The sequence below is a fragment of the Microtus ochrogaster genome, linkage group LG10 (assembly GCF_000317375.1).
Source record: "Microtus ochrogaster isolate Prairie Vole_2 linkage group LG10, MicOch1.0, whole genome shotgun sequence".
Lineage (NCBI taxonomy): Eukaryota > Metazoa > Chordata > Mammalia > Rodentia > Cricetidae > Microtus > Microtus ochrogaster.
The window spans coordinates 16,590,073-16,616,933 of record NC_022035.1 but is presented as its reverse complement, the minus strand read 5'-3'; the positions used below and the strand labels follow the sequence as shown (position 1 = coordinate 16,616,933).

Here is a 26,861-nt window from a genome sequence, read left to right as displayed (position 1 = left end):
TCCGTGTAATTATTTCAAGTAAAGCTAGCTGGGTGGCGGGACACAGCCCACCGCTCCTATTACAACACGCCATCACCTGTGCAGCTCCTCCACTGACAGACACTCTGACGTGTGATATAAGATGCTCAAAGTCAGGGGCAGTGAGCAGCGAGCTGGGGGGACAAGAGATCACTGTGGGTCAGGCCAGCTGGAGCTGGGCAGGGGGGAAGGAGAGGGCATGAGAAAAGAATGCAGAGATGAAGAGGACAGAAGTGAACGACTAGGAAACAAAGGCGAGAAGCCAGACAGTGTGAGGACGGGAGACGCAGCCGGACCGCTTCCACAGGAGGCTGGACCGGGGCACTGCAGAAGTCCAATTGAAGAGTAGATTTCCATTCATTAGAAACTGAGAAAGTAGCATTGGCTTAGACTGAGAATACTCAGGGCTAAGGTAGAAAACCCTGAGGGGAATGACCTGGACGAATCCTTTAGGTCAAGGAAAGCCTCTTTACTAAGGATTCTCTCCAGCTAGACAATCCTGGCTTTGGGCCAGGGAGATGGCAGTGGGAGGAAGTGCCTGGACCACAAGCCTGACGACTTGAGAGCCTGAATCTGATTCCCAGAGCCCACTGTGGAAGGGGAGAACAGACTCCAGAAAGTTGTTCCCTGACCTCAATACACATACTGTCAGTGGGTTCTTGCACTCATAGACACGACAAAAGAAGGACACACATACAGACATATGCACACTGATACACCCTACACAAACACACCCCGCACGTGCACGCGCACGCACACGCACACACACACACACACACACACACACACACATTTTTTTAGCTGGCTTTGCAATGATTATGTACCTGTGATGCACAAGTACGGAAAATCCTTTGCTGAAACAGGCGGTCATCTGATCCTCTGACCTGGCTGAGTGAGAGAGTCACTGGAGAGGAAGAGTCAGGAAGAAAGGGGCAGAACCACACTTCTCAGTGGTTTGGTCTCTTAGGATTGGGCAGCAAAGTGGATGAAGAAGTTCTAGCACATGGGACACCCAGGGCATTCTCTCACTACTGTGGGAGAGACAGGAATGGGGAAGAAAGTCTAGACTGTTCCAGGCAGTCTTCCGAAAGTAGTCTGTGAATCAATTACTGAACTCAAGTGGGTTTAGGAGAATGTGGGAGACCGTGATGAGGGAACAGAACACAAGAGCCTGGGAAAGACTTCACCCTGGCTCCCCTCCTCAGGTCTCAGCTTCCCCACTCCTTAAATGCACAACAACCAACAATACTCACTTCTTCAGGAAATCTTGGAAGTCAGCTGGTAAGTCACTGGGGATGGTCACGGGGTATTCCCCACACTCTTGTCCTTGGCTAAGAGATAGCAGCAGAAGGCCAAGCCGCCACACATCCCCTTTCTTTCCTGGTTTATAGGGCAGGGCATTGTCACTAAATCGAACTCGAGTTTGCTCAAATACGTCCTCCTTGCAAATGTCTGCCAGACGCTTAGAGATGCTGTAGTCCGTTATCTTTACAGTGCCCTCAGCATCTACCAAGACACTGGATGCACTCAGAACCTTGTGCACCACGGAGTTGCTGTGCAGGTAATCCAGGCCTGCCAGGAGCTGAGCTGTGTACTTGCGTAGCTGGTGCACAGGAATTGGGCCCGAGTGGCTCAGGTGTGCAGCAAGAGAGATCCCACTGATGTGCTCCGCCAAAATGTCTACCACGATGGAGTCCTCCTGCTCTCTGGAGTTCATTGCAAAGTAGCGAACGATATTTGGATGGCTCAGTTTCACCAGGGAGCTGAATTCTGTCTCTGCTCCTTGAATCTGAGAAGAGTATTAGGCAAAAGACATTAACCAGTGTTTCACTTCAAAAGTAAGGAGTGAGATAGAAAATATACTTTCAAAGACCACAGAAGAAAATGTCAAATGCCATGATCTGACTCTTCCCCTCAACTGGTGAGTCAACCTGACAGTAAATAAAAATGGAAGAAATTTTAGCTAGTTATTGCCTCAGTGTCAAAACTGAGTTTCCAAATCCATAAAAACTGGGTGACATGGCAGAAAAAAAAGAAAGAAAAGAAACATCTTTATATCTAAAATAGCATTTTCTGATTATACACTAAGGGTTATTGTAAAAAATTAAGAATCTGGGGGGTGGAGGTGTAGCTCAGTGGTAGAGCATCTATCCATCAGGCAGATGACATTAAATTTAATTTCTAGAACTGTAAAAAGGAAATTTAAATAAACATATATAAAACACTGTAGTGGTTTGAAAGAAAATGGCCCCCAAAGGGAACGGCACTTTTATGAGGTATGACTTTGCTGAAGGAAGTGTGTCACTGTGTGCCTGGTGGGGGCTTTGAGGTCTCTCTTCTCAAGCTTCACTCAGTGTGACAGTCAGTCGACTTCCTGTTGTTCATAAGTCAAGATGTAGGATTCTCGGCTATTTTTCCAGCACCGTGCCTGCCTCTATGTTACCATGTTCCTTGCCATGATGGGCGGAACCTCTGAACTGTAAGTGAGCCACTACAATTAAATGTTTCCTTTATAAGAGTTGCTGTGGTCATGGTGTTTCTTCACAGCAACAGTAACCCTAACTAAGACAGAAGTTGGTACCAGGACTTGGGTATTGCTGTGATAGGCCTGACCATATTTTTCCTTGGAGGAATTTGAACTTTGGTAGTTTAGGTTATGAAAGCACTGATTGCTTAATGGGCCATACTAGTAGGAGAATAGAAGACAGTGGTGCTAAGAGTTATTTGAACTGTCTGGAACTCACTCAAGAGATTTCAGAGGAAAATTTTAGTATGCTGTCTAGAGATTGTTCTTGTGATATTTTGGTGAAGGAGTGGCTGCATTTTGCCCTAGTCTGAAGAGTCTGTCTGAAGCTAAAGTAAAGAGTTTTAGATTAATTCTTTTTTTTTGGTTTTCGAGACAGGGTTTCTCTGTAGCTTTGGAGCCTGTCCTGGAACTAGCTCTTGTGGACCAGGCTGGCCTTGAACTCACAGAGATCCGCCTGCCTCTGCCTCCCAAGTGCTGGGATTAAAGGTGTGCACTACCACCACCAAGTTTTAGATTAATTCTGTTGGCAGAAGAAATCTCAAAACAGTCTAATATAGTCTCTGTCATGCGGATATTAGTGGTGACTTTAATGAAGATAAATAATGAAAGGAGCAAGCTGAGCAAGGAAAACTATTTGAGGAGAAAAGGAGCAACAGAAAGTGGAACGGACCTAAGTCTTTGTTCAAGGAGATAAATAGATTAAGAAATGGAATAAAGGGAGAGGAAAAAATACTCAAACTTATTTATATGCTCATCATCCAAAAATAACTACTGACTTTGGAGTACTTCAGAATTCTCTTGCTTTGGTTGTTTTCTAACCTCTTCATTAAGCAAAGACAACATACAATATTAAATGCTCCCCTGAGTTCATCATATATACTCGTGCAAAATTCTTTTCTCATTCCCTGTATTGCACAAAAACAAAAGGAAACCCTGGATCCTAGAAATTCAGTTTTAAAACAACATTTTAAAAGAGCAGAGAAAATATAAGTGATTGCAAATGGCACAGTCATGAAGCAGTAATTAACCCCAGCCAGACCAAAGTGACGGGGGCTGAGACAGGAGGATGCATGGCTGTGATAGGCTACAGAAGCCAGAGCAGGGCTGAGTTCTGGTGAAGATGTGGGTCTCCCATGGTCCTCACACTCTGTGGACCATCTGTGGGAGCCAATGGAACACAGGCGTTTTGCTTCATCATTCACAGTTTGGCCAGCCATCACGCGGGGTTACCTACTTGCTTTTTGCACTTCTCGACCTTCTCTCTTTCTTGACTGGTGAGGAATGGGCCCATCTTTTTCTGCCACTGAAGGACCCACTCGTACAACAAGACAAAGCTGCCTGTGGCTGTCTCCAAAGCGTTGTACACCACCTTCCCCAGTTGCTCATCGCTGCCTGCAGAAACACAGAAAAGGTCATCACATCCACTTCCATTTTCTGTAAATGTGTGTGTGCATATGCATGTATGTACGTGTAGTGTACTTTAACTCCAACAATGGGGGCTAGAGAGATGGCTCAGTGGTTAAGAGTGCTGGCTGCTCTTCCAGAGGTCCTGAGTTCAATTCCCAGCAACCACATGGTGGCTCACAACCATCTGTAATGAGATCTGTGGCCCTCTTCTGGCATGCAGGCATACATGAGGGCAGAATGTTGTATACATAATAAATAAATCTTAAATACATGCTAAGAATCAATACAGGACCAGGCTGTGGTGGCTCACACCTTTAATTCTAGCGTTGGGAGGCAGAAGCTGGCGGATCTCTGTGAGTTTGAAGCCAGCCTGGTCTACAGAGTGAGATCCGGGACAGTCAAAGCTACCCAGAGAGAAACCCTGTTTCAAAAAACAAAAACAGACAAATAGTCAATAGGAAAATAACCACGATCATTTGAGAACAAAAAGTACTGGTGGTTGGTGGGGTGGGCTTTCTGTATGAGCTGTTTCTCCACAAGTATGAAAAGGTCTGCTCTCAAAATTAACCATGACTTGATCCATTCTAGCCAAAATGAAAATATTCTTTGTTAAGAGCTTTGCTTCTTTTTTTATTCCCACTGTGTGTGTGTGTGTGTGTGTGTGTGTGTGTGTGTGTGTGTGTGTCAGGGATATCTTTCCCTAATTCCTCTATAACCTAACATCTAGGGAACAATTCTAATCCTGTTCTCATCTTGATTGTCAACAGGATATTTATACAGCAGATTTGATAAGGCATTTGTCTTGAATCAGGGTCTACCAGGATCAGGAGGAGAAGAGGGACTGAATAAGATTGTGCTTTGATAGTGAGACTCTGGTTTGGGCTGAGGGCTCCTGTTACACATAGCTTGTGTACCCTACCGATGGATAGGCATTCTGATCAAGCCGCATGAGTTACCAGGGCCAAGAAGCCTTGTGGGGAAAACCCATAAACTTCACTTTCTGCTTGACTGCAGATATAGTTTATCGAAGCTCATGGATTAGAGGGTAAAGTTATCTGACCGAGTTCCATGGTCTGCAAACAAACTATAAGTAAATGCTGAAGAAAAGGTCCTGTTTCACCAAATGACCCACATCATTGGAGCCTAGGCTTTGGAAGCCCAGTGGCCATCAGTATGGAGAGGAGAGACTAAGTCTGCAAAGGGCTGTGCAGATGTGTGTCTAAAAACATGTGCCGAGCAGAATAACGCAAATGAGTGAGCAAGACCAGTGTCTGGGAGCTGCAGTGTGTGTGTTTACATCAACCAGGTGGTGACCTGTCCTGAATTAACTCAGTAATCACTGAGTTCCCTGGAACGGCGTGTCCCAAGTATGCCTAAAGTCACACCATCAGACGTCCAGGAATAGAGGTGCGTCACTAGTGGGTGGAGGCAGATTGGGATTATGGGGTAACACACTGAACTGAACACATCAGTGCGGCTCGCTTGCCCATTTTCAGAGCTCAGAGTTCTGGATGCAGAGGGTTTGGGACAGAATCTGGAATTAATCACGTGCTCAATGTTTGTTAAACTGCCAGGTATATTTTAAATTGTATTATTATGTTTATACCTACATTAAGGAAGAAAGTTTCTTGATGGGGAGCAACCTTCGATGCTATTCTTTCTGTAACTTGATTGAAAAATTTGGGTTAAAGGGGCCTGCAAGATGGCTCAGTGGGTAAAGGAGATTGCCACCAAGTCTGACATCCTGAATTTATTTCCCCCAAACCCACATAATGGGAGGAGACAACTGTCTTCCGCCTGTGTTTGCTGACTGACACACATTTGCACAAGCACATATAGACGTATGCATAAAATAAACAAATAAAGCCATTGAATTATAAATATTTTAAAATGTAGGTTAATATATGCAATGTTCATTACTGTGATGGAAAGCACAATGCTTATTCTGCAGATTAAAAAGCATTGCATACATTCTCTTTCCTTCTTAAAATTTTTGGGTAGAAATAAAAGAATTCTAAATTGCATCCAGTGCTATATAAATCTAGTAACTCTAAGTGTTGAAAGCCCAACATTTGTAAATAAATTGTATTAAAATCAAGAATGTAAGTTTAAAATAGAGCTATAGGCTGGGCATGGTGGCACACGCCTTTATTCCCAGCACTCAGGAGGGAGAGGCAGGCAGATCTCTGTGAGTTTGAAGCCAGTCTATAGAGTCAGTTCCAGAAGAGCCAGACCTACATACAGAGAAACCCTGTCTAAAAAAACAAAACCAAAAACCAAAACCAACAACAAATAGACAAACAGTTAGGTACCACATTGAAAGTGTCACCAATGCATGGGAAGGGATTTAGCTTTATTATATATACCTATTTTTAAACTTTTAGAAGAACAAGAACTCCTGCAATCTTTTTGCAATGAAAAAGCAAAAGAGCAAGAAAATAACATAGGATTTCATATACAAATTCCTAATGATCCCTTCCTCCATGTAAAACCTATCTTACTAAATTCAGAGCTCTCTGCGCTAGAAAACACATGGAGGAATTCAGATATGGTCCCTACCCTCAAGAGGACTATATAAAGACACATGTCTAAGATGCTTGAAGTAGGAACAAGAATGAAGTGACTTCAAAGACATTGTCTGGGACCAGATCTACAAGGTCAGGCATCATGTTGTTTCCACGTAATAAATAGTTCCCAAGTACATTCAGAAGACTGGCGCTAATTTATGGTAGGCCCGAGAATCTGTTTCCATGCCCATTATTTCTTTGAACTTATTTGTAAAAGCCAACATCCAGCCTTCAAGCTGCTGTCTCCAGATGTCAAAAATCTCATCTTATTTTAGTTCCGGTCTCGAGAGTGGAGAAAAAGTAATTTAGACACATATTTAAGGGTTGGAAATGGTATGCCAAAAAGGATGCTTGATACCTGTATAGTAAAATAAGTCCTTTCCTTTGATCTCGTGTGGAAACAAGTCAAGTTGGGATCTTCCCAAAAGTCAGAGGACTGTTTGGGGTTGCTAAAATCCAATTGATGTGTCAAGTGTAGCGTTGCTTTGAAAGAGAGCAGCTAGCGACACAAACGTTAGGTTGCCTATTAGCAATGGCAATAAACAGTGTAAGGGAGCTGTAAGAAATCCTCAATGAAAGATTTAGACCTCGAAATCAGGACAAAGGGTCCGGACACACTCGCACACAGGTCACCTCTGCCAGGGACTAATACTAAGCTGCACATCTAACGCTGCTCTATGTTTGCTACAGGGGACAGTAGATTGATTGGTCTGCCAGCAAGGAAAGGACACACTTCATGTGGTTAATAATACAGTTAATGGCATACACATATATGATTTGGTAAATGTTGGCAGTATTTAATTACGAGTATTAAATAACAAATCTTTTGCCCTCTTTAATGCAAAGTGAGTCATTTTACCTCTTTCCTTTGCCTATTTCCTAAATTTGCTGCTGTGAACTATATTTTAAATTCAGACGAAACAAAAGGACAACTGATCTTCACAAAACATGATAGCCTATCAAGGTGATAGCATTGTTGAACAGAATAAAGTCTTACCATTTAGCACATCTTATAATAAAGATTTATCACAGCAAAGATTTAGGCTAGAATATGGCAGTCACAGTTGTGGACTTCCGACTTTATTTTCAGGTAAAAACTAGTCTTTTAATAGTAATTGATAGGTAAATCTGCTAACTGTGGTACTTAGGATAATTGGGGAGTGGAACTTCATGTGGCTGGAATATAAAAACCCCACAGGAGATCAGTTCCCTGATGCCTGACTCAGTGTAGGAGAACAGAGGTTTTGTCCTTTGCATCCCGGACATAACTTCTATTCTTCCATAGATTTTTTTTTTTAATATGTTGAGGCATCTCTCAGTTTGCAATCGTAGGTCTTCCTTTATTTTTATGTATAGACATTTTAGGATGTGCAGAAATGCCATGTGCATGAATGCAATGCCTCCCTACCACAAATCAATGCATTTGAGTTCCCTTCATTTGGAGAAATCACAGGGGTCAGCCTAATCGGAGTTCAATGGATGGTGCTCACCGCGGGAAAACCACCTTCATGATCATGATATTTCCTCTGCCAGGTAAGCATATGAAATGCCACATTTCAGCTTGATTAGTTTTGACCTATGACTGACTTTTCAGACTTTCCAAACAAGTGGAACATTCTTTTAAGTTACATCCTAAGACTAGCATTACAGCTTTTAACACGGGCAGTTTCGACACTCAAAATTGATTTCACATAAACGTTCATCAGAATGAATGTCTTGCTGTGGCAATTAATAGCTACATCTGAAATAACGGTGAATTTTCGAAAAGTCCGTGCAGAAAGAGCAGGCCTGCTGCACTCAAAATGTGTCGGGCAGATATGCGACAAGCAAATTCCTTCCCTAAAACTGATCTCGACCTGAATAACCTCCAAGGAACTTTTGATGTGGTTCCAGGCTCCGAGAACAAAATAGGAAACAATTTCCCTGGGGTAAGTGTTCCAGAACTTCCCTGGACAGGATCAGAGGGGTGTTCTGACCGCAAACGTGAAGGAGGATTGTGGATGGGGTCTGAAGAGCAACGAGGTGACCATTTTCTAAGGCTGAAGAATGGGAATGATCCTAGGAAAAGCTCTATTATCTCACAAGTGTGTGCTTCTGAAGTCCTGTCTGTTTATGACTCACTCTGCATGCTAACCTGGCTCCAAATCCCGACTAGCTGAAAAAGAAGCCCAAGAGTCCGAAGAAATGGGATCAGACGAAGGCAACACGAAGCAGTCAGAAGCTGGCATTTCTAATTTTTAATTACATTTTAGAACATCACACAATTTTGGCAAATAGCAGGGAATGCTTTTCTTTCACGCGCTCCCCCAATATTTAATTATGGCGCATTCAAAACTGTATCGCTTCAAGAGCGTCCAAGTTTTGAATGAGACAAAGATGCCGAGGATTAGGGCACAAGATTAAATTTGGTAAGGGTTGGGTTTTGTTCTGTTTGGGGTTTTCCAGATTTTCAGCGAGCACATTGTTGCTGTCTTCCACAATACCTCCTTCATAATCCTTTCTCTGAGAGCTTAATCCAGTGCTCAGAGGTTCTCAACTTTGCTAATGCTGAGGCCCTTTAATACGCTTCCTCATGTCGTGGTGACCCCCAACCATCAAATTATCTTGTTCGTAACTGTAACTATGCTACTATTATGAATTAAAATGTAAATGTCTGATGTTTCTAACGGTCTTAGGTGACCCCTGTGTAATGGTCATTCAACCCCTAAAGGAATTGAAACCCACTGGTTGAGAACTGTACCTCTAGGTCTTCAGTTTTGGCTTTATGGGAACAAATTGTGCTTTAACGTGAGCAGTTAGATTATATAGGGCTGTAGATTACTGTATTGCACTCCCAGGCACCTTCCCAATGATTCCCTGTCCTTAGCTCAAATATTCCCTTAGCCTGACGGATTACAAGCCGGATTCCTACTGTACTTTAGCTACACACATTGCTTGGAAGCTGGCTCTTAGGTGTTTGTTTCATCTCTGTCTCTTGAGCTTAGAAATTAAATTTAAGAATAAGGCATCAATCTGGGAATGGCTCCTCAGGCCTCTAATTCCAGTATATGGGATGCTGATACAGGAGGATGCCCATGAGTGATCCCAGTCTGGAATATATAATGAGGTCTAGAAAACCTGAGTCACAGGGAGTTTCCAAAACAAACAGAGAAGCAAAACAAAAAAAAAAGCATGAAACTGTCACTCAGAGAGACTTTGTGTGACCGATGTCCTACACTGCCAGCTGGCCTTGAGGCATTTGCTCTGACCACACTGGTCATTTCTCATCAGGAGACCTCTGCAGTCTCATTCTGATTGCTGCACTCCAGGAGGCCCGGGAACAGGTTGAAGAGCACTATTGGCCAGATATTAATTTTACCTTTGTTTTATTGTTCCAGTCTCGAGCTTAAATTGTTCTTTAGTGCACCTGTACATCCTGTTACAACCCTGCAGCTCACTTGCAAGAGGCTGTGAGCGTGGATGCAGGTTCTTGACTGCATAAACCTGGAGAAAGGACCCAGTGGCTGGCGAATTTGGCACCAAATCTTAGACAATCCGTGAGTTCCTTCTGGTGCCTCTGTTTCCTAGCCATCTGGCGCTGTAGTTTCCCTTACCTCTTAAGTCAGATTTTATAATATGAGTTCTTTGGGTTGAGGTAAATAGCTTTATGTTTTTAGAGTCTTTTCACAGGAATTCATGTGAAAGAAAAGAGAAATATTTCTATACCTTCCACCATGCCTGATGTTTAGACCTGTTTGCTATGCCTGCATTTCCAACATCTACATCCTCCTGCCTCGACCTTCAGAATGCTGAGATGAAAGGCATGCACCGCCATTCATAGTTGAAGTTCAACTTTATTTATTGTAGGGGCTTTGAGATCACTTAGTATACTTATATTATTAGAGAATCCTTAAAGTAGAGGTGCAGTGGCATTTCATTTGTATTTTAATAAATAAAGCTTGCCTGCAGATCAGAAAAGTAAAAACAGCCACACTGGCCAGCCTTACAGACCATAGAGCAATGACACATACCTTTAGCCCCAGCAGCCATAATGACACAGACCTTAAATCCCAGTAGCCACAATGACATGCACCTTTAATCCCAGTAGCCACCCTAGTTGCCATAGAAACCAGGCAGTAGTGGTGCACACCCTTAATCCCAGAACTAGAGAGGATTATAAAAGAGGAAGAGACAGCTCTCAGTCTCATTGTGAGGTTCCCTGGGGACAGAATCGCCATTTTCAGACTGAGGCTGTAGTAAGAATCATGACTGGTTGCTTTGCTTTATGGTCTTCAGGTTGAACCCCAATATCTGTCTCTAAGTTTATTAATTATGCTTCTAGGTAAAGCATTTTTCAAATATAGATCCTGTCCTCATTAAGACAGAACATAAAACAGTATGGGCAATGCTACTCCAGGCAATTCAGAATCTTGATTTGATTCTTTAAAGTTAGCAGTGAACTTCTAAACATCATGGTCTATCACATGCAACATGAAATGTCGAGGGGTCAGCTTTCCTAGCCATGCTAACATTCTAGTTTCTGGAATTGCAAAGCATGGGATGTATAATTACCTCACAGAGGCATAATACCAGTTCGACATAAAGTAAAGACACCCGGGGGTTGGAGAGATGGCTCAGAGGTTAAGAGCACTGGTTGTTCTTCCAGAGGTCCTGAGTTCAATTCTCAACAATCACATGGTTACTCACAACCATCTGAAATGAGATCTGATTCCCTCTTCTGGCTCAGGGGATACACGCAAGTGGAATACTTTATACATAATAAATAAATCATTAAAAAAAGTCTCAAGACTTTAAAAAAAAGCTGCTCAGTGGTGGCCCATGCCTTTAATCCCAGCACTTGGGAGGCAGAGGCAGACAGACCTCTGTGAGTTCGAGGCCAGCCTTGTCTACAAAGCAAGTTACAGAACAGTCAGGACTGTTGTTACACAGAGAAACTCTGCCTTGGAAAAGAAAAAAGTAAAGACACTCTTTGCTTATCTTCCATTTAAATATACTTCCTAAGAGACAGAATTGGATTTTATTGGTAGCACCGATTATTCATGGCAGAGTACTATCTTTTCCAATTGTAAATTAATACAATGTATTGTGATTGTGGTTTATCCTCCCCTATCTCCTCCAGGATTCTTCCCACCTATCTGACTCCATACCTTCTCTCTCTCTTTTCTGGAAAACAGGCAAATAAAAAGAAAACAAATAATGATGCTAAAAATAATGATTAAAAACAGCAACAAAGCATAAGAAACCCTCACAGGCATGACACACACAAAAACAAAATGTGTAAAAACACAAAACTAGAAACCATAACACACAAGCACCAGTAAGATTTTTTTTTAATGTCCAAAGAAAGCAATATGTGGCAAAAAAAAAAATCTATAGAACCACTACTGAGTTTGCTTTGTATTGGCTGTCTACTGCTAGACATGAGGCCTACCCTTAAGTGTGGTTTATATATCGAGTGAGACACCGTGGAAGAAAACTTAATTTTCCTTTGCAAGTGGTTGTCAACTGGAGCTAGCTTCCTGGTTAAGGGTGGGGGCTCATGTCCCTTCCTGTCTCAGCAGTGGTACTCCATCTGGCTGAGAAATGTACAAGCTGTCAGAGTCTCTGTGGGCTCATCTGGGTGTCTGTCCCAGGGTGTTAATGTCTGGAAGACACTATTTCCTTGATTTCATCCCTCCCCCTGGTTCTTCAGATCTTTTCACCTCCTCTTCTGCATAGTCCCTTAAGCTGAGAAGGGAAGGCTTTGATGAAGACGGTCCATTTGGGATAGAGTTGTTCGAAAGTTAGAGCACTATCTTTAATACGACATTTTATACCCAATAATTTTAGAAAGGCCTGAGGTTTCTCACGGCTAATGGATCCATGCTCAGCAGGTACTGTCCTCTGATCTAAATCCATCCTCACCGGATACTGGCCTCTAATCTAAATCATTGCCACCAGGCCCTGCCCTCTCTCTAATCTAATCTGTTTGTAGAAAATGTGAGAAGCTCTTGCAGGTCATGGAATGAGTCCTGGTCAGTTTATACAGAAGGAACTGTTTCCTAAACAGGGAGCCGGGATACAGGAATGGGAAACAAGTGTCCGACTACCGGAAACTAGAAGTTATGAAAAGAAAACATCAAGATAATCCAGTGCAAATCAACCAGAAGGAAGAAGAGGCACCCACCTCCCCCACCTTGCTCCAGTGTCTTTGACCCCTTGCCCCTGTGAGTGGAGGGCGGCATTGCTTCAACAACCTCAATCTTCTCTGTATTTTTAACTTTGTTATTTCTCTTGAGTGAACAGACATGACAAAGGCTTTTCCTTTTCTCTTCTAAACCCAACCTTCTCTCTCCCCCTTTAGATAAAAGGCCACGTGGAGTACTTTTTCCCTCGTTTGGTATATCTTTACAATTGATAGCCCCCTCATTCCTGCCCCCAGTATCTCATTATTCATTTCACTGTCAGATAGGACCTTGTTGCTGCCAAAACACTGAGGATTTCAAAGTCCTTATCTGAAATGAAGTGTCTACTACATTTGACATTCTGTCCTGAGAATTCTTTACTCTGACTTTCCAGGGTCCGACTGTTCCTAGGACTACACAAACTGCACACAGCTCATGCTCGAAATTTGCATTTGTCACGTTTCCCCAAGCTTTTCCTGATCTATTTTTATAGCTTCAACTATCGCCTATCAACTGATGACTCCCAATCCTACCTCCAGTCTCAACCTGCCCCCTGATCTTCTTACCTGTGCATCCAACTGCCCGTTCAGAACAGCACCTGGATGTCCTACAGGCATCGCAGAGGCAACATGTTGAAAACTGAATCGTCATCTTCTCCCTAAGCTGATGTCTTCTCAGTTCTTCTTTGTCTCCCTCGCTGACTTGGCTCTTTAATCAGTCATGCAAGTTAGGAATCCCCTTTAATTCTTCCCGCTCCCTCATTCCACAGATAAAGCCTACAGATTAAGCTCTTTAAATAGAGCTTGTGTTTGTCCACTTCTCTTTTAGGCTTGTTGCATCTGCCCTCTTTGTAGTAAGCCTTTATCACCTCTCCTAGGATTTCTGGAAAAATTACCTCATGCTCTTGGCTTACTTCTCTCTTCATTTGGTTATATGTCCTACCTTTTAGAAGTAGATGTTATTCATTTTTGTTTTATGTTCCTGAGTGTTTCCCTGAATGCATGTATATGCAACACATGGGTGCAATTTTCTAGTTAGAGAGGGCATCAGATACCCTGGCATTGGAGTTGCAGGCGCTTGTGAGCTATCATGTGGGACCTGGGAACCATGCCTAGGTTCTCTGCAAGAACAGCGAGTATTTTAGAAACAACTCTCAGGTCTTGGGTTCTAACTTGTTCAGGCAAAGACATTACCACCTCATTCTTCCCTGTAAGAATTTCAGTGCCACCTACAGGATTGAATGTTAAGCTTTCACCATGATTTGGTCCTTGATTACTTTTTTTCCCCAGTTCCCCTTTTTTAGTGATGCTCTACAAAATCCAGCAAAACCCAGAATTGCTTGTGGTTTTATGAGAGCAGCGTGCCATTTCAGAATGGCTCATTGTTCCATAGAATCAGAATGGCCTTCATCCCTGGACCTCGGCCAGGGCTAGTTTTCCTCCACAATCCAACTGAGGTTTCTTTATTTTTTTTAAAGGGAACGTTCACCCAATTTTTAGATCACATCCTACACCTCTTCTCTCTCTCTCTCTCTCTCTCTCTCTATATATATATATATATATATATATATATATATATATATATAAAACCACCATAGCTTCTGCGTATCTCTAACATGCTACTCTACATACTGTGTCATACAGGTTTTTATAACTTATGTCTTAGCCATATCTTCAGGCCAGGGAACAAATGTGCCTTATTTGTTTTTACTTTCTACTGTTTAGCTCAAGAAGTGGACCCACTAAACAAATGCTGGATGACTGCATGAAAGAATAAACAAGGCTGATGTACTTGGAACAGGATGCAGGGCAAAGGCTTAGGAGTGTCTTCAAGTGTAAACAGGGCTAGGTAACTGGCTTGATTGGGCTGCTAGCTGGTAAGGAAGGATAAGCAGAAAGCTTCAGTTTGTATGTGGCAATACAGGGCATATTAGTGAGAACAAAGGTTAAAGGGGATTTGAGTCTGGCCTTCGGGACATATGGCTTTTTAGGTACTTCTTGCAGTCTAGCTGATTTCCCAACAGTAGTAGAAGTTTTAGAGTGCTTAAAAACATTTTCTAAGAAATCTGTCATAGTAATTTATTACAAAAACTCATGCTTTGGTAAGATAGCCATAAAGGTGCAATAACCTTTATAAAGGTTAACCTTTATAAAATAAAGGCACTGATATCTAGGTGGTAACCAACACCTGTCTGATTGGACTTAAGGCCCACAGGAGTGAAATCGTGCATGTTACTGGAAAGTTAGCCAATTACCCAGGGATAGTGAAGCTATTGATCTCAGAGGAGAACTTACAACAACGACCTTAAGAAGCCAGCCTAAATACTCTTTCTTTTACTCACAGATAAGTTTAACTCTCATCATGCATCAAAGGAACTTCTCTTAGCAGCAGACGGGAAGACTCCCTTTCTCATCACAGAAAGTCTCAATGGTCAAAGTGCAGAGAACAGTTAATCATGGGGCATCCAGCCCAAATGGATACATTTACAGCATAACCCCATACCTAAGCCTCAGGGAAGATTATGGAAGTGGGGCCAGAGGACCAAGAAGCCAAGTATGTGATTGTGTCTCTGAAAAATGACAGAATGTATACCTCAACAACATGGCTAATAAAGAAGACCTGGATGGTGACAACACCACCAAGAGGTATGCTAAAGAGGAGGGAGAAAATCTCAGAGGGTCCATCCCTAGACAAAGAGCTACAGGCAGCTAATGACTGTAGAGAGAGAGAGAGAGAGAGAATTAGTGTTCCCTAGGGATGAGCCCCTAATTGTTCTTCTAATAATCATGTAGTCATCCCTGGAGTCATGGATATACAAAAAAAACTCTAAACAGACTCAACAGGCTGCATTTATATATGTATGCATTTGTGTATACATGATAATACTAATTGGGGGTGTGGGAGCTGTGAATTTGAAAGTGAATGAAGGGGAATGTAGAAAGGAGAAGGGTGGGAAAGAGGGGAGGGATGAAGAAATGATGCAATTATGTTTAGTTTTTAAAAGTTTTAGAAGTTACAAAGAGCAAATCCATGCTAATAGTTGAATTCTGAGATTTTCAGTTATATATTCACTTTGTTCTTTTTTTCTTTCAGTTTTAGACTGATGAAGTTAAGGATTGTATGTGTATATGTTGTGTGTATGGGTGTGTATGTTGTGTGTGTATATGTTGTGTGTATGTGTGTGTATGTTTGTGTATGTTTGTATTTGTGTTTGTATATATGTGAATGTGTGCATGCGTGTATGTGTGTGTGTGTGTTTGGTGCTGGGGATTGAAGCTAGGGATTCATACACACTAGGCAAGTGCCAATGGTCCTATCGCTGAGCTACATCTTCAGTCCAAAGGTATTTTATTTGTTTTCAGGCCTTGTAGTGTTCAGACACTGAATTTTTGAAATGTAAAGGAGTAAGAGAAAAACATGATTTCTAAGCTCCATCATGTTGTTTATTTAATTAGCTCAAATACTGAGACTAAAGAATCGTGAAAAAACCATCCCCAACAGAGAACTGAACCTCCTTCCTCTTTTCTTTCCATGTCTGCATACCAAGGCAACCTGTTGGGTCTTAACGCCATATGCTCTCTGTCACCAGAGTCAAAAATTACAGTCACATTTGCCAGTCATTAAAGCCTGCTATTACCTAAGGCCTGCACAGCTGAATGGGCTGATTAGAAACCACGCAGCGACTGTTGTGGCTTTGCCCTTTCTGTAGCTAGATTTGGGCTGATATTACCAAATAGTTTCCAGGTCTCTGCTTCTCTCACAATAGATGTTTGCCACACAATGACAGGCACCGTCAGAAACCTCTGTTGGGTAAGAGTGCCCAGGATCCAGTTTGTTGTCCTGAATAAACATAGGGAAAATAAGGTTCCATTTCCGCCCATCAAAAGAAACACCTGCTTTGCTAATCAGGGAGGAGTTTATGGCAAGATGCATGCGCACCATTTGGAGACAGCTTCTAGATTCACAGCGACAGCCTGTTGTCTTTCGATCTTTTGACAGAGCGAAGAGGCTTTCTAAACTGCAGTTTCACCCGTGACAAGTTCCCAGGAAGCAGGCTTGCTGTGTCTGCAGTAGAATCCTGACCACAGAGCGATGAGATGGCAAGGTCTCACGGAAATGATTATACCAACTCCTTGCAAGTATTCTTGAGTGTATGTGGACATAGTTTAATTGAACACCAGAGGATAAAATTCTTGCGCTGAAATTCTTAAGGTTCTAATACTACCATTTCTTCTCTTTTTGCTATTATTTTAAAGTGAATCCCTCTTTTTTGGCTAATCTTATAAAATAAACATGAAGCAAAAGATGAGAATCAGTAGAATGTTAATATTTTGCTATGTGAAACCTTAGGAATATTGTAAAATGTCAGTGTCATCATGAGAGATGACCTGAGTGAGGTACAGGTGCTCAACTGCTGATAAGGAGTGGTCATGCCCATGATCAATGACTGAGTTTGGAGACCCTGTGCAGAGAGTCAATTGGAAAGCTGACCTCATCAACTCCGTATTGTATCGAAAATGACAAATGCTCCTGGAAGCCAACTGCATTGAAATTGTGGGAGATTGAGCATGGATTTCGGCACTCAGGAATCAGCTGACTTCATTGGTGGGAGACGCACATGGTTTGCCGTCAAAACAGTGTACATGAGGAAGAAAGTCAACAGAAAGTTGTCTGTGTATGATTGCTATAGGAACATTTCATAATCTCATATGTGAAATATTTTAATGCCATGCTTAAATTTTCTCTTGTAAGTTAAAGATAGCTTTTGCTAGAAGTAATTCTAAATCAGTATTCTACTGCTAGTGGTTCAAAGACTCTTTGTGTGTGTGTGTTTTTCAAATTCCAGGACTATTAGTATAAACCCACTGACATTGTGACAGCAGACACATGTAATAATGATCATGTGGGAAGGACATCCGCTGGTTTTAATTGGAACTGTGCTCCAAGCCTTTGGAAGACATTTCCTTTTTAGTCTGCCGGAGCCTGATGCTGAAAGAGAGAAGCACACACCCTTCCTCCAGAGTACTAATTAAAGACATACTATATAAACACAAATAAGTAAACATTTTCTAAAAGAGATTAAAAAATGCATGCTGTTTTTTAAAGTGACAATTTTCTGTGACAATTGGCTTGCTTTTGTGACCCACGATGATCCTGGGATAGTTCACTGTTTTTTGTTTGTTTGTTTGTTTTTCCATTTTTGATTTTTTTTCTCTCCTGAACTATCTGAGCTTGTATTTCTAAGCATGGAGTTTTCTAAAATAGAACAAGCACTCTACAGTGGTATATTTCTTATGGAAGAGATTAGTGGACAATACACTACAACTTAACATCTGCTATGCTGAAACATGGCCAAGTTTCAGGATGGTTGTTCAGAACTTAGACACTCTCCTCCGTGGCTTCTGGCTCTCACTTCTTAGAAAGTTACTGTCACTGGTCACATAAAAAGATGATGTGGCCAGGTACGGTGGTGCACGCCTTTAATCCCAGCGCTTGGGAGACAGAGGCAGGCAGATTACTGTGAGTTCGAGGCTAATCTGCTTTACAGAGCAAGTTCCAGGACAGATACTGATACACAGAGAAACTCTGTCTTGAACGTTTCCCCCCCAACAAGCAAAAAATAAAAAAAAAAAGAAAGGAAGGAAGGAAGAAAGAAAGGAAGGAGGGAGGGAGGTTGAGAAGAAGCGAGGGAGAGTGAGAGAGAGATAGAGAGAGAGAGAGAAAAGTAATGTGAATTTCTCATCAGAGCATAGAGAACACCACTGTTTTAATGACTTTGGGTACCTGTGAGGAGCTGGGGACCAAGAGGGATGAAGACAGCTAGATAAATAAACAGGATCAGACACAAGCTGCAGCTCTATCTCACTAGCCAACTGACTAAATGTGTTCTGGGTTTTAAGGGGACACCAAGAAAGCACAAGTGGAGCGAATCAAGATCTACTGGGAAGGGAAACTGGGGAACTCTTCATCTGAGTAGCACGCATTCACGGAGGGTTGACGAGGGAGCTCCTGTTTTAGTGGTGGTGAAGCATTTCCTCCTAGAGGCAGGTGGGGGATGTGGCTAACACAAGGAAGCCTCCGGGTTCTCAAGCCCCAGACCGGGAGGTTATATTCAGCAGTGAGAACTGCTGGGAAGAGGGATCTCTGGTAGAGCTGCCAGTCCGTTGAGCAAGGGACTCTGGGAATGCTGCTTCTGTGGTTTATCGCCCCTGGTTGAACTTTTCAGCGATGTAGATACCTTCGAACCACAACTTCCTGTGACTAACCTTTCCCTGATGTTTCTGAAGGCGATCTTAATAAACTCAGTGTGGTTTCTGGTGGAAGGGACACGTGAAGTCTGTTGGCGAAGCCAGCCCTCTTCAGACTTCCACATCTTTCCGGCTGCATCCACCCAAGATTCTGGGTTTACCATGTCTGAACACTAACGTCTAGCGCTTCATTTCACAAAGCGGATAGTCATAGCAACTTTTGACATATTTTTTTTTCTCATGTAAAATACATTAAAGGTATAAGATCAAAACAACAAAACTAAACCCAGCATCCCCAAACTACAAAACTCTGAACTCTGTTACAAATACCTCATGGAAATGGCATCCACAACTGCCCTGCAGGAATTCCTTGTGCCGTCCCATCGTGATAGTGAATGTGTCTACTACTTCATAGCCGTAGTTTTTGGCAGCTTCCAGAATGTTCTGGTTTTCTTTATATAAGTTTCGTACTTCACTCTGTATTGTCAAGCAAAGAGACATAGGATTTTGATTAACAAACAATTATTTTGTGATTTAGTAACTCAGACATTATATAAATTTCACCTTCTTTTACCGAGATTGGTTATATTGAGAGATACATTTCATATCAATTTTTAAAACACAAGCATAACTGCTTATGTGTATATGACACAAAAATAAATGAATGTCTTCCTTACCTGAAAACAATTATGCTTATTTGCTTGTAAATGTATTTAAAATTCTCAAATTGAAAGGTGGTGTTTTACCTACCACAAAGTAGACCTCCATTTTCTGGGTTTTTATTTAATTAAGACCCTTGAATATTAACTGGCCCCTGAGTTTTGCTTAGCCTCTTGCTAAGGGACAGAATGGAAGTATGTGATCTGTGCTTGAAAAACTCAGCACTCTGAATGGAGAAGTGGGTATATCCATAGTTAGTAAGTCCTTTAGTAGGGAAAAATAGTCCAGAAGGAATAACTGCCAGGAGAAGGGGAGCAAGTGGATCATGGCACAGAAGATTCCAGAATAGTTCTGAGTGAGGTTTACTCAAAACATGGACATGGAGGAGGAGGATGCTTTGAGGAAAGCGGCAAAATTGGGCGGGGCTTCCATGTCTTTCCTCTCCGGATCATATTCTTCCCACTTTGCCTGCTGTGTTGCTGGCAATGACTGAATCTAGCTGAGTTCTAGCTCAGGTTCACTCTGCCAGGGAGGGACAGCATCACCAATTGTTCTGTCTCCAAGATCTTCCCATGGCCTGGTTAAGTTTCTCAAAGCAGCCTGCAATCCGAGCCTCCCCCTCCCCAGTGCAGCCTGCCTGCTCTCCTTTCCCATCAGAGGCTGTGTCAAACATGACCGTCAGGACATTGACCACTCAGTAGATGAGTGGTAAAAACCGAATGACATTCATCGGACGGCATTGCGAACGCTTCCAGCCCGCTCTTAACGCTTGCTTGCTTCCTTTTTACCATTTCAATGCATTTCCTCAGCACAGCCTTTCATTCGGTCGAGCCTTTTGTGAAGAGGATCTTAGAAGACCCTCCCAGCTAACACAGGGAAGGAATCACTCTCCCTCTCCCATTTATAAAAGGTAATAGGAATGTCTGATGTTTTCTTCATTAGAAAAAGGCAAACAATTGCTTTCATTTGCTAAGCCAAAAGCAAGATAAAAGAAGTGGTACACATCATTATTTTTTTTTTCTGTTGTCTCTGCTAGGCTTACATGCACCCGAAGAAGAGTGTTTTCTTTAAGATAAAGGCAGTGAATAGAAAGACCTCTTAACGAGGCAGTCCCAGAAAAAATGACACTTAAGTTAATACTTGATGGGTCTGAGGAAGTTAACAAGGTGAGGAGGTGGGCGAGAATATGATCCATGAAGGGGAAACATTGATCTAAAGGTTTAGGAGTCACTGAGAGAATGGCATGTATGGCGCATGTGGTGTATGTGTGTGTATGTGTGTGTGTGTGCGTGTGTGTGTGTGTGTGTGTGTGTGTGTACAACCCTGTCCTTATTTACATATATATCCATGCCCTGGTGAGAAGGGATGTTTCTACAAAGGAGGTCAAAGGCCCCTCTTGGACAGCTATGAGCGTGAACAGTGCGCTGTCTTCCCTTGCTGTGGTCGCTTTCCCCTTTCTATTCTTTGCCTCTCTTTTCCCCACCTTTTGTCCTCACTTGGTTTATAAAAACTGATAAGCTATACCACAGCTCTGGGGCAGGTGAAACCTTAACACAGGATCTATAATACAGCAAATGCAGGAGACAAATGCTTGGAAGCTAACAACCTAGATGTAAGCGAGGGTCACAAGTATCGGATGCTGTGAGGAGCACTGTAAGAACAGAAATAGGTGGTGCTCCCGAGTCTCAGGAATGAATCTCAGCCCTGACTGGAAGCATTTGAATGACACTAAAATGATTCAAGCTCCTAATTCACAGCAGAAACTATCGCGCCCCCCCTACCCCCGATTCCCAGTTGTCCTAAATCTTTCTGTTCCCTAGAGGTTGATGCCCCAACTTACTTAAGTTAACCAAAGCCAAGGTGGCCTCACTGTGATGAATTTGGAGTTTTGAACACAGCTCTTTTGTGTTATAGATAATTGGTATTCAGGAAGGCAAAGTTTCCAGTAAAGGGGGCAGGGGAATCCCACTCCCTGCTTGAAGAAGCTAGAGCGGCTTCAGACAGAGACAAAAGGCAATGTTTTCGTTTGTTTGTTTCTTTTGTTCTCTGTGAAACAGCCTTAACTGTCCCAGAACTAGCTCTTGTAGACCAGGATGGCCTTGAACTCACAAAGATCTGCCTGCCTCTGTCTCCCCGAGTGCTGGAGCTAAAGGTATGGGTGCCACTACTGCCCGGGCAATGAAAGGCAATCTTAACCTCGTTACATATTAAATGGACAGTCTGCCCTGAATCACGACTCTGCACTTGCGTATCAGCTTGGCTAGTCTCTGTACTGGAGTAAGGTTCTCTAACCTACAGGTGTCGTTATTTTCTGTTCTAATTTTCATACTTAGTGGTGAGACAAATTTACTGTCTTTAAGGACTGGCCAGTGTAGGGTAGTGGTGGTGCACAACCTTTAATCCCAACATTCAGGAGGCAGAGGCAGGAGGATCTCTGTGAGTTCGAGGCTGGCTTGGTCTACAGAGCAAGTTCCAGGACAGGCTCCAAAGCTACACAGAGAAAAACCTGTCTCTAAAAAAGCAAGCAAACAAACAAACAACAAACAAACAAAACAACGTGACCAGAGGCATCTAATACCTTTCATTTGTGGATATCCAACTGATGTAAAAACAGTTATATCACTCATATACATGTATCATCAGATACTGTTTTCCAAAAAATTCACTGATATTGACAATTTCATTTGTGGTTTCAGTGTGGATCTGAAGAGAAGTCTCTTATTATAAATGCCAAAGGTGAGCACACAAGTTCTCTTGTCTGTGAGTCTAGTGCTATTTCCTATAGCTGTTTTTTTTTCCCTTGAACTCGGTGCATTATTTATAGCACATGAATGAACTATGGTCTCCGGGTCTGCAGGAACTGTTAGGATATATTTGTAATCATATTTCCTAAGCATACGATTTTTATTTGTATGAAGGCTGGCGAGTATGGTAGAAGGCCTCTTGGCATTCTGCATTTCCTATCAGGGATTCATCAGTTCATGCAGCCTGGGAGAAATGGCTTACCTGGGTTAGGAAATGTACTCCGTCCACTGGCAGATGAAATCCAATCCCCAGAGTTTTGATGACCACTAGGATATTGAGCAAGTTTTTCCTGAAGGAAATGATCAGAACTTTAAAGTAAAAAACACTAGTTGCGTTTCTATGCATTCGTTATTTATAAAAATATCTATGGTAGAATCAATTTAGAATGTGATCATTTGCATATAGGATGAAACTCCTATTGTATTTACTTGTCATGTATTAAGACTTTCTGTAGATAGAATTTAGCGTGTTAATAGACATTATTCAATAATAATGATAAACAATAATGCCTTAAATATATTAATCACTTTGTTTCATCTGAGTCACTTATATAGCAATGAGACTGTATTAGGCATTGTTCTTATTACTTTCAATATATGCATATGTTTGTTCTGAGACAAGGGGTTAAGTTTATAATCACTGCTGAATATGAATTCACCACCCTCTTAAATTAGCCTCCTAAGCATTTGAGTTACAGGTATGTACTACCACACCTGACTAGTACATAGGTTTTGATCTGGAGTAATTTTAAATTAGGATGCTAAGCATCCCTGATTGAATATAAAATTATTTTGAAATATAAGATTTGCCTTTAAATTTCTAATTTTCAATTCTACATCTGCCCTCTAAATAAGCCCTGGATGAAGTTTGGTTAAATACACGGTACTTTCAAAGAAAACAAGAAGACATGGATGACGGTGGCTACAGTTACCTCTTTAAAACCTGGTGAATAATTTGCAGGTGATTGGAATTGAGCCACTGAACACCACCAACAACCAATACTGTCCGGTCAGTATTCTCTAGGGGATGTGATCTGAAATCCAGAAAGAAAAAACAACACGTGTTGCTTTAGAACAGATGGTAAACATTTTAACGGGATTGCCTTACATTTCAACGAACCATGCCTGGCTTCCTGATCACAAGGCTTCCTTGTCATTTGCAGCTCGTTTTCAGCCACATTAGCGGATATCTAAGTTTTTCAGCACATTTGATATACAGCGAGCAATTACGACTACACAATGATGGCATTTTGCCATGCATAGTAGCGCTCTTGTACCTTTGCAAGAGATGCTCAAGCGCTTTCTCAAATGTTGGTCTCAGTGAAGGGTTTATCCAGAACTGAGGGTAGTAGGAGTAGCTGATCAAAGTCTTCCCCCCGTTGACACCGGGATACAGTTTAGTGCCATGCACCTTCTGCCACTCCTGCAGGGTTTCGTTCAGTCTCTCAATAAGATAGTACATCATTCCTCTGTTGGTGGAATCGCCAATGAAAAGAATCTGTAGAGAAACCATGTTTGTTGTCAAGTCGTGTGTTTACCTGGTATATACTACAGTGCACATAAGATCACACATCTAAGTGAAGGATAGCCTTTCAACCTTTAGAAACATCCTTAATCTTCTCCATCGTAATCTCCCTCAAACTGTTCTTTTGTTTCTTTCATATTGTTAGCAATGATATCATCTCCTGTTCCACTGATTAGTCTGTGGAACTTCCTCTTCATTTTATTTTCATTCTCTCTCTCTCTTTTATATCCATCACTTTACTTATATTCATCTAAGCAGGAAAACAAGACTTACTGACGTTAAGATCCAGGGAATATTGCAGAACTCTAGAGATACTTAGGATTTTCAGTCTTTGTTCGATAGATCTGCAAACTGAGAACCCACAGAAGGAGCTCCATAGAAGATATGCCATTACTTAATAAAGAAAGAAACATAAGACAGGGATCCTTTTGAACAATATTTCACAACCCACTTTGCATTTGTTTTCCGGTGAAGTCTGTCCCGTGCCAGCACAGCTCAGCTTCAGGCTAGCTCTGCCTCAAAGTTGTGCTGTGGCAAATACGTCACTCACATCTTCTTTCTTTCATTTTGATTCATTCAACATTATCTTATTTGCTTCTCAAAGTTGTGTTCATTTACCGTTCCCTACAGAGTCAGTTTTGAAGTATTTAGGTTCAGCTAACAGTTACTGAGATTTTATTGCCTAATAGTCTCTGTTATGTGGCGATTGCCACAGATGGGCAATTTGAGACTTGGGAAGACTGGTGTCATAAATCTAGTAAATGGTGAACACAAGACCCAAACCAGGTTCTCTGCCTTCAAGTGCAGGCCCAGCTTCTCATCGCATCTCCTCGTATCAGAGGGACAGACTCGGGCTTTCTGGGGGAACATGATTTGTGTTCTCCAACATCTGTTTTTCCCTTGTATTAATCCACCTGCCTTGAGAGTCCCTCCCTGTACAAACGCACCTGTCAACCATCGGAACTGACATACACGACGCTCCCACCAAAGGCCTCCTCTGGTGCTCCAGCTACAGTGACTCACTCTGTGTTCTATGATTCCATTACGTTTTAGTTTCATTACAGATTTTATCAAAGGCTACATGACGCCATGGCCACTTGCATCTGTGTCCTTCCCCCATATCTTACTAAGAAGTATTTGGAAAGATAAATTTCAAACTCTGTTTTCCCTCACAGTGCGGAACATACACATGAAAAGAACAGTGAATTAAAGGCAATAGGGTCCTTCACCGTAGACCATTCCCTTGAATGCTTTGGATGAGGTTTAACTCATTCTTCAGTTTTTTTCTCTTTGACATTTGTTTTTATTCTCAGTGATGCGCATATTTCCCCTGTTAGAATCCTAACAGTGTGCACTGCCATCTCTTCTCATTTCCCCATCCACAGTGAATTTAATACACATCTGAAAAGGCTTATAATTCTCACAGTATGCTAGAGAATCTCTGTGAGGGAGCCTAGAAAGCTACTCCAATTAGCCTTCAGATATGATGCTGTTATCATAAAGATGACCGCTAAACAGAACATGGCAGACCCCTCACTAATGGGCCTGGTCAAATTCCATTGGGGTGATAAGATTCTAGCACAATAAAATAGTGAAATAAATCAAATTGATCCTTGCAGGGTTTGCCTTTGATTTTACAGTCTAGATTTTTAATTCTTAAAGATGATTTATTTTTAGTGGCAGAGACTGATTGAACCCTAGTCCTCACTCACACTAGGCAAGCATTCTGTCACTGAACTGTTTCCAGACTTTTTGTTACCTTTCCTTTTGAAACAATTTCTAAGTTGCCCAGATTGTCCTTGAACTTGCTCTGTAGCCTAGACAGGTCTTGAGCTTGTGAACCTCTTGATTCAGTCTCACAAATAGCTGGTTATACAGGTTTGTGACAAGTGGTTAAGGAGAATTCTTAGTTTTCAAGAGGAAAACTCCTCAGGAAGTAGCGACCACTCATGTACTCCTGTGTTAGTTTATTGGGCTGTTTTCCACAGACAGAATTTCATCTGTGTGTATTGCTGAAGCCAGAAATACATGTGTAAAGGGCAGGCAAGGTTGCTTCTTTCTGAGGGACTCTTCCGCTGGTCAACGGTGGTCTTCTCGGTCTTTCCATGCTCTTCCTCTGTACATCCGTGTCCTAATTGACTGCGAAGACCTTGATCAGACTGGATTTGGTAGACCACCCGTCTGACCTCATTTTATCCCATTCACCTCTCCTATGGCCTATGTCTGAACTTACTGAGTAACTAGGGGTTAGAAGCTCAGCACATGAATTTGATGGGGATGATACAAGTCCACCCAGAACACTAAGCTAAGAACAATCAAGATGAAACTTTTGTTGATATAGTTTTAGGATTTCAATAAAGTCCAAACTGGCCTCTAACTCACAATCCTCCTGCCCCACCCTTTCAAATTCTAGTTAAATATACTAAAGATTTCTCATTGCTTCTTTTCATTGACATAATGAAGTGAGTCCTTCCCAGGCAGTGAACCTTGTACTAGATATTTCAAACACTGGGTGTGTCTACTGTGAACTACAGAGAAGTCAAAGAAATTGCTTATTACGACAAGAATAATGCCCACGCATCTAGATTTTCAGTCTTTCCATGGGGTTATACCTAAAGCCAACCAAAGCACATCAGGACCAAATTAGCCTTGTTTCAAAATTCCAGGGCACTGTTCTTTACTAACTAGATAATATTGTGAGTAAATAGGGTTCATTTCCATATGTGTAAACTGGAGGAAATAACAGCACCAGAAGACTTAGGTGAAATGTCAAGTACTTATTATTGGCGATCTGAGAGTGTAACACGAATGTATGTTGGCATCAAAGTATGAGAAAGATGGGCGGCAGCAGTTTTGGTTTGTCTGTTTGTTTCCAGTGCACATTGAAACTCATTAGCACACAGATAAACATGGTGGAAGTTAGAAGTTTCAAAGCCTCAGC

At 41.9% G+C, this 26,861-nt stretch overlaps 2 protein-coding genes and 1 non-coding gene across 3 annotated transcripts in view; all 3 read right to left on the bottom strand.

The window, feature by feature from the left end:
- The window catches only part of Cped1 (cadherin like and PC-esterase domain containing 1), a 285,451-nt gene that overhangs the window by 5,307 nt on the left and 253,283 nt on the right, over positions 1-26,861 (bottom strand). Inside the window, exons 18-21 of the mRNA XM_005363770.3 lie at positions 23,673-23,893; positions 23,328-23,429; positions 22,598-22,685; positions 19,262-19,408 (exon numbers count right to left, since the gene is read on the bottom strand). Of these exons, the coding sequence (XP_005363827.1) occupies positions 19,262-19,408; positions 22,598-22,685; positions 23,328-23,429; positions 23,673-23,893 (558 nt within the window). The remainder of the gene's footprint in view (positions 1-19,261; positions 19,409-22,597; positions 22,686-23,327; positions 23,430-23,672; positions 23,894-26,861) is intronic.
- LOC113457925 (eIF-2-alpha kinase GCN2-like) lies at positions 807-4,088 on the bottom strand. Its single transcript, XM_026787533.1, has 2 exons — positions 3,780-4,088; positions 807-1,807 (listed from the first exon to the last, which is right to left on the bottom strand). The coding sequence occupies exons 1-2, from the start codon at positions 3,834-3,836 to the stop codon at positions 1,268-1,270; spliced, it is 597 nt and encodes a 198-aa protein (XP_026643334.1). The 5' UTR covers positions 3,837-4,088; the 3' UTR covers positions 807-1,267.
- LOC113457935 lies at positions 7,895-8,060 on the bottom strand. The gene has a single exon (XR_003378403.1). It is a non-coding gene; the product is annotated as a U1 spliceosomal RNA (small nuclear RNA).

Excerpts from the sequence above, each read along its gene's own strand:
- LOC113457925 (XM_026787533.1), bottom strand. The coding sequence starts at position 3,836 with ATGGGCCCATTCCTCACCAGTCAAGAAAGAGAGAAGGTCGAGAAGTGC. Across the intron at positions 1,808-3,779 it reads TCGAGAAGTGCAAAAAGCAA|ATTCAAGGAGCAGAGACAGA; the intron begins GTAGGTAACCCC and ends TACTCTTCTCAG.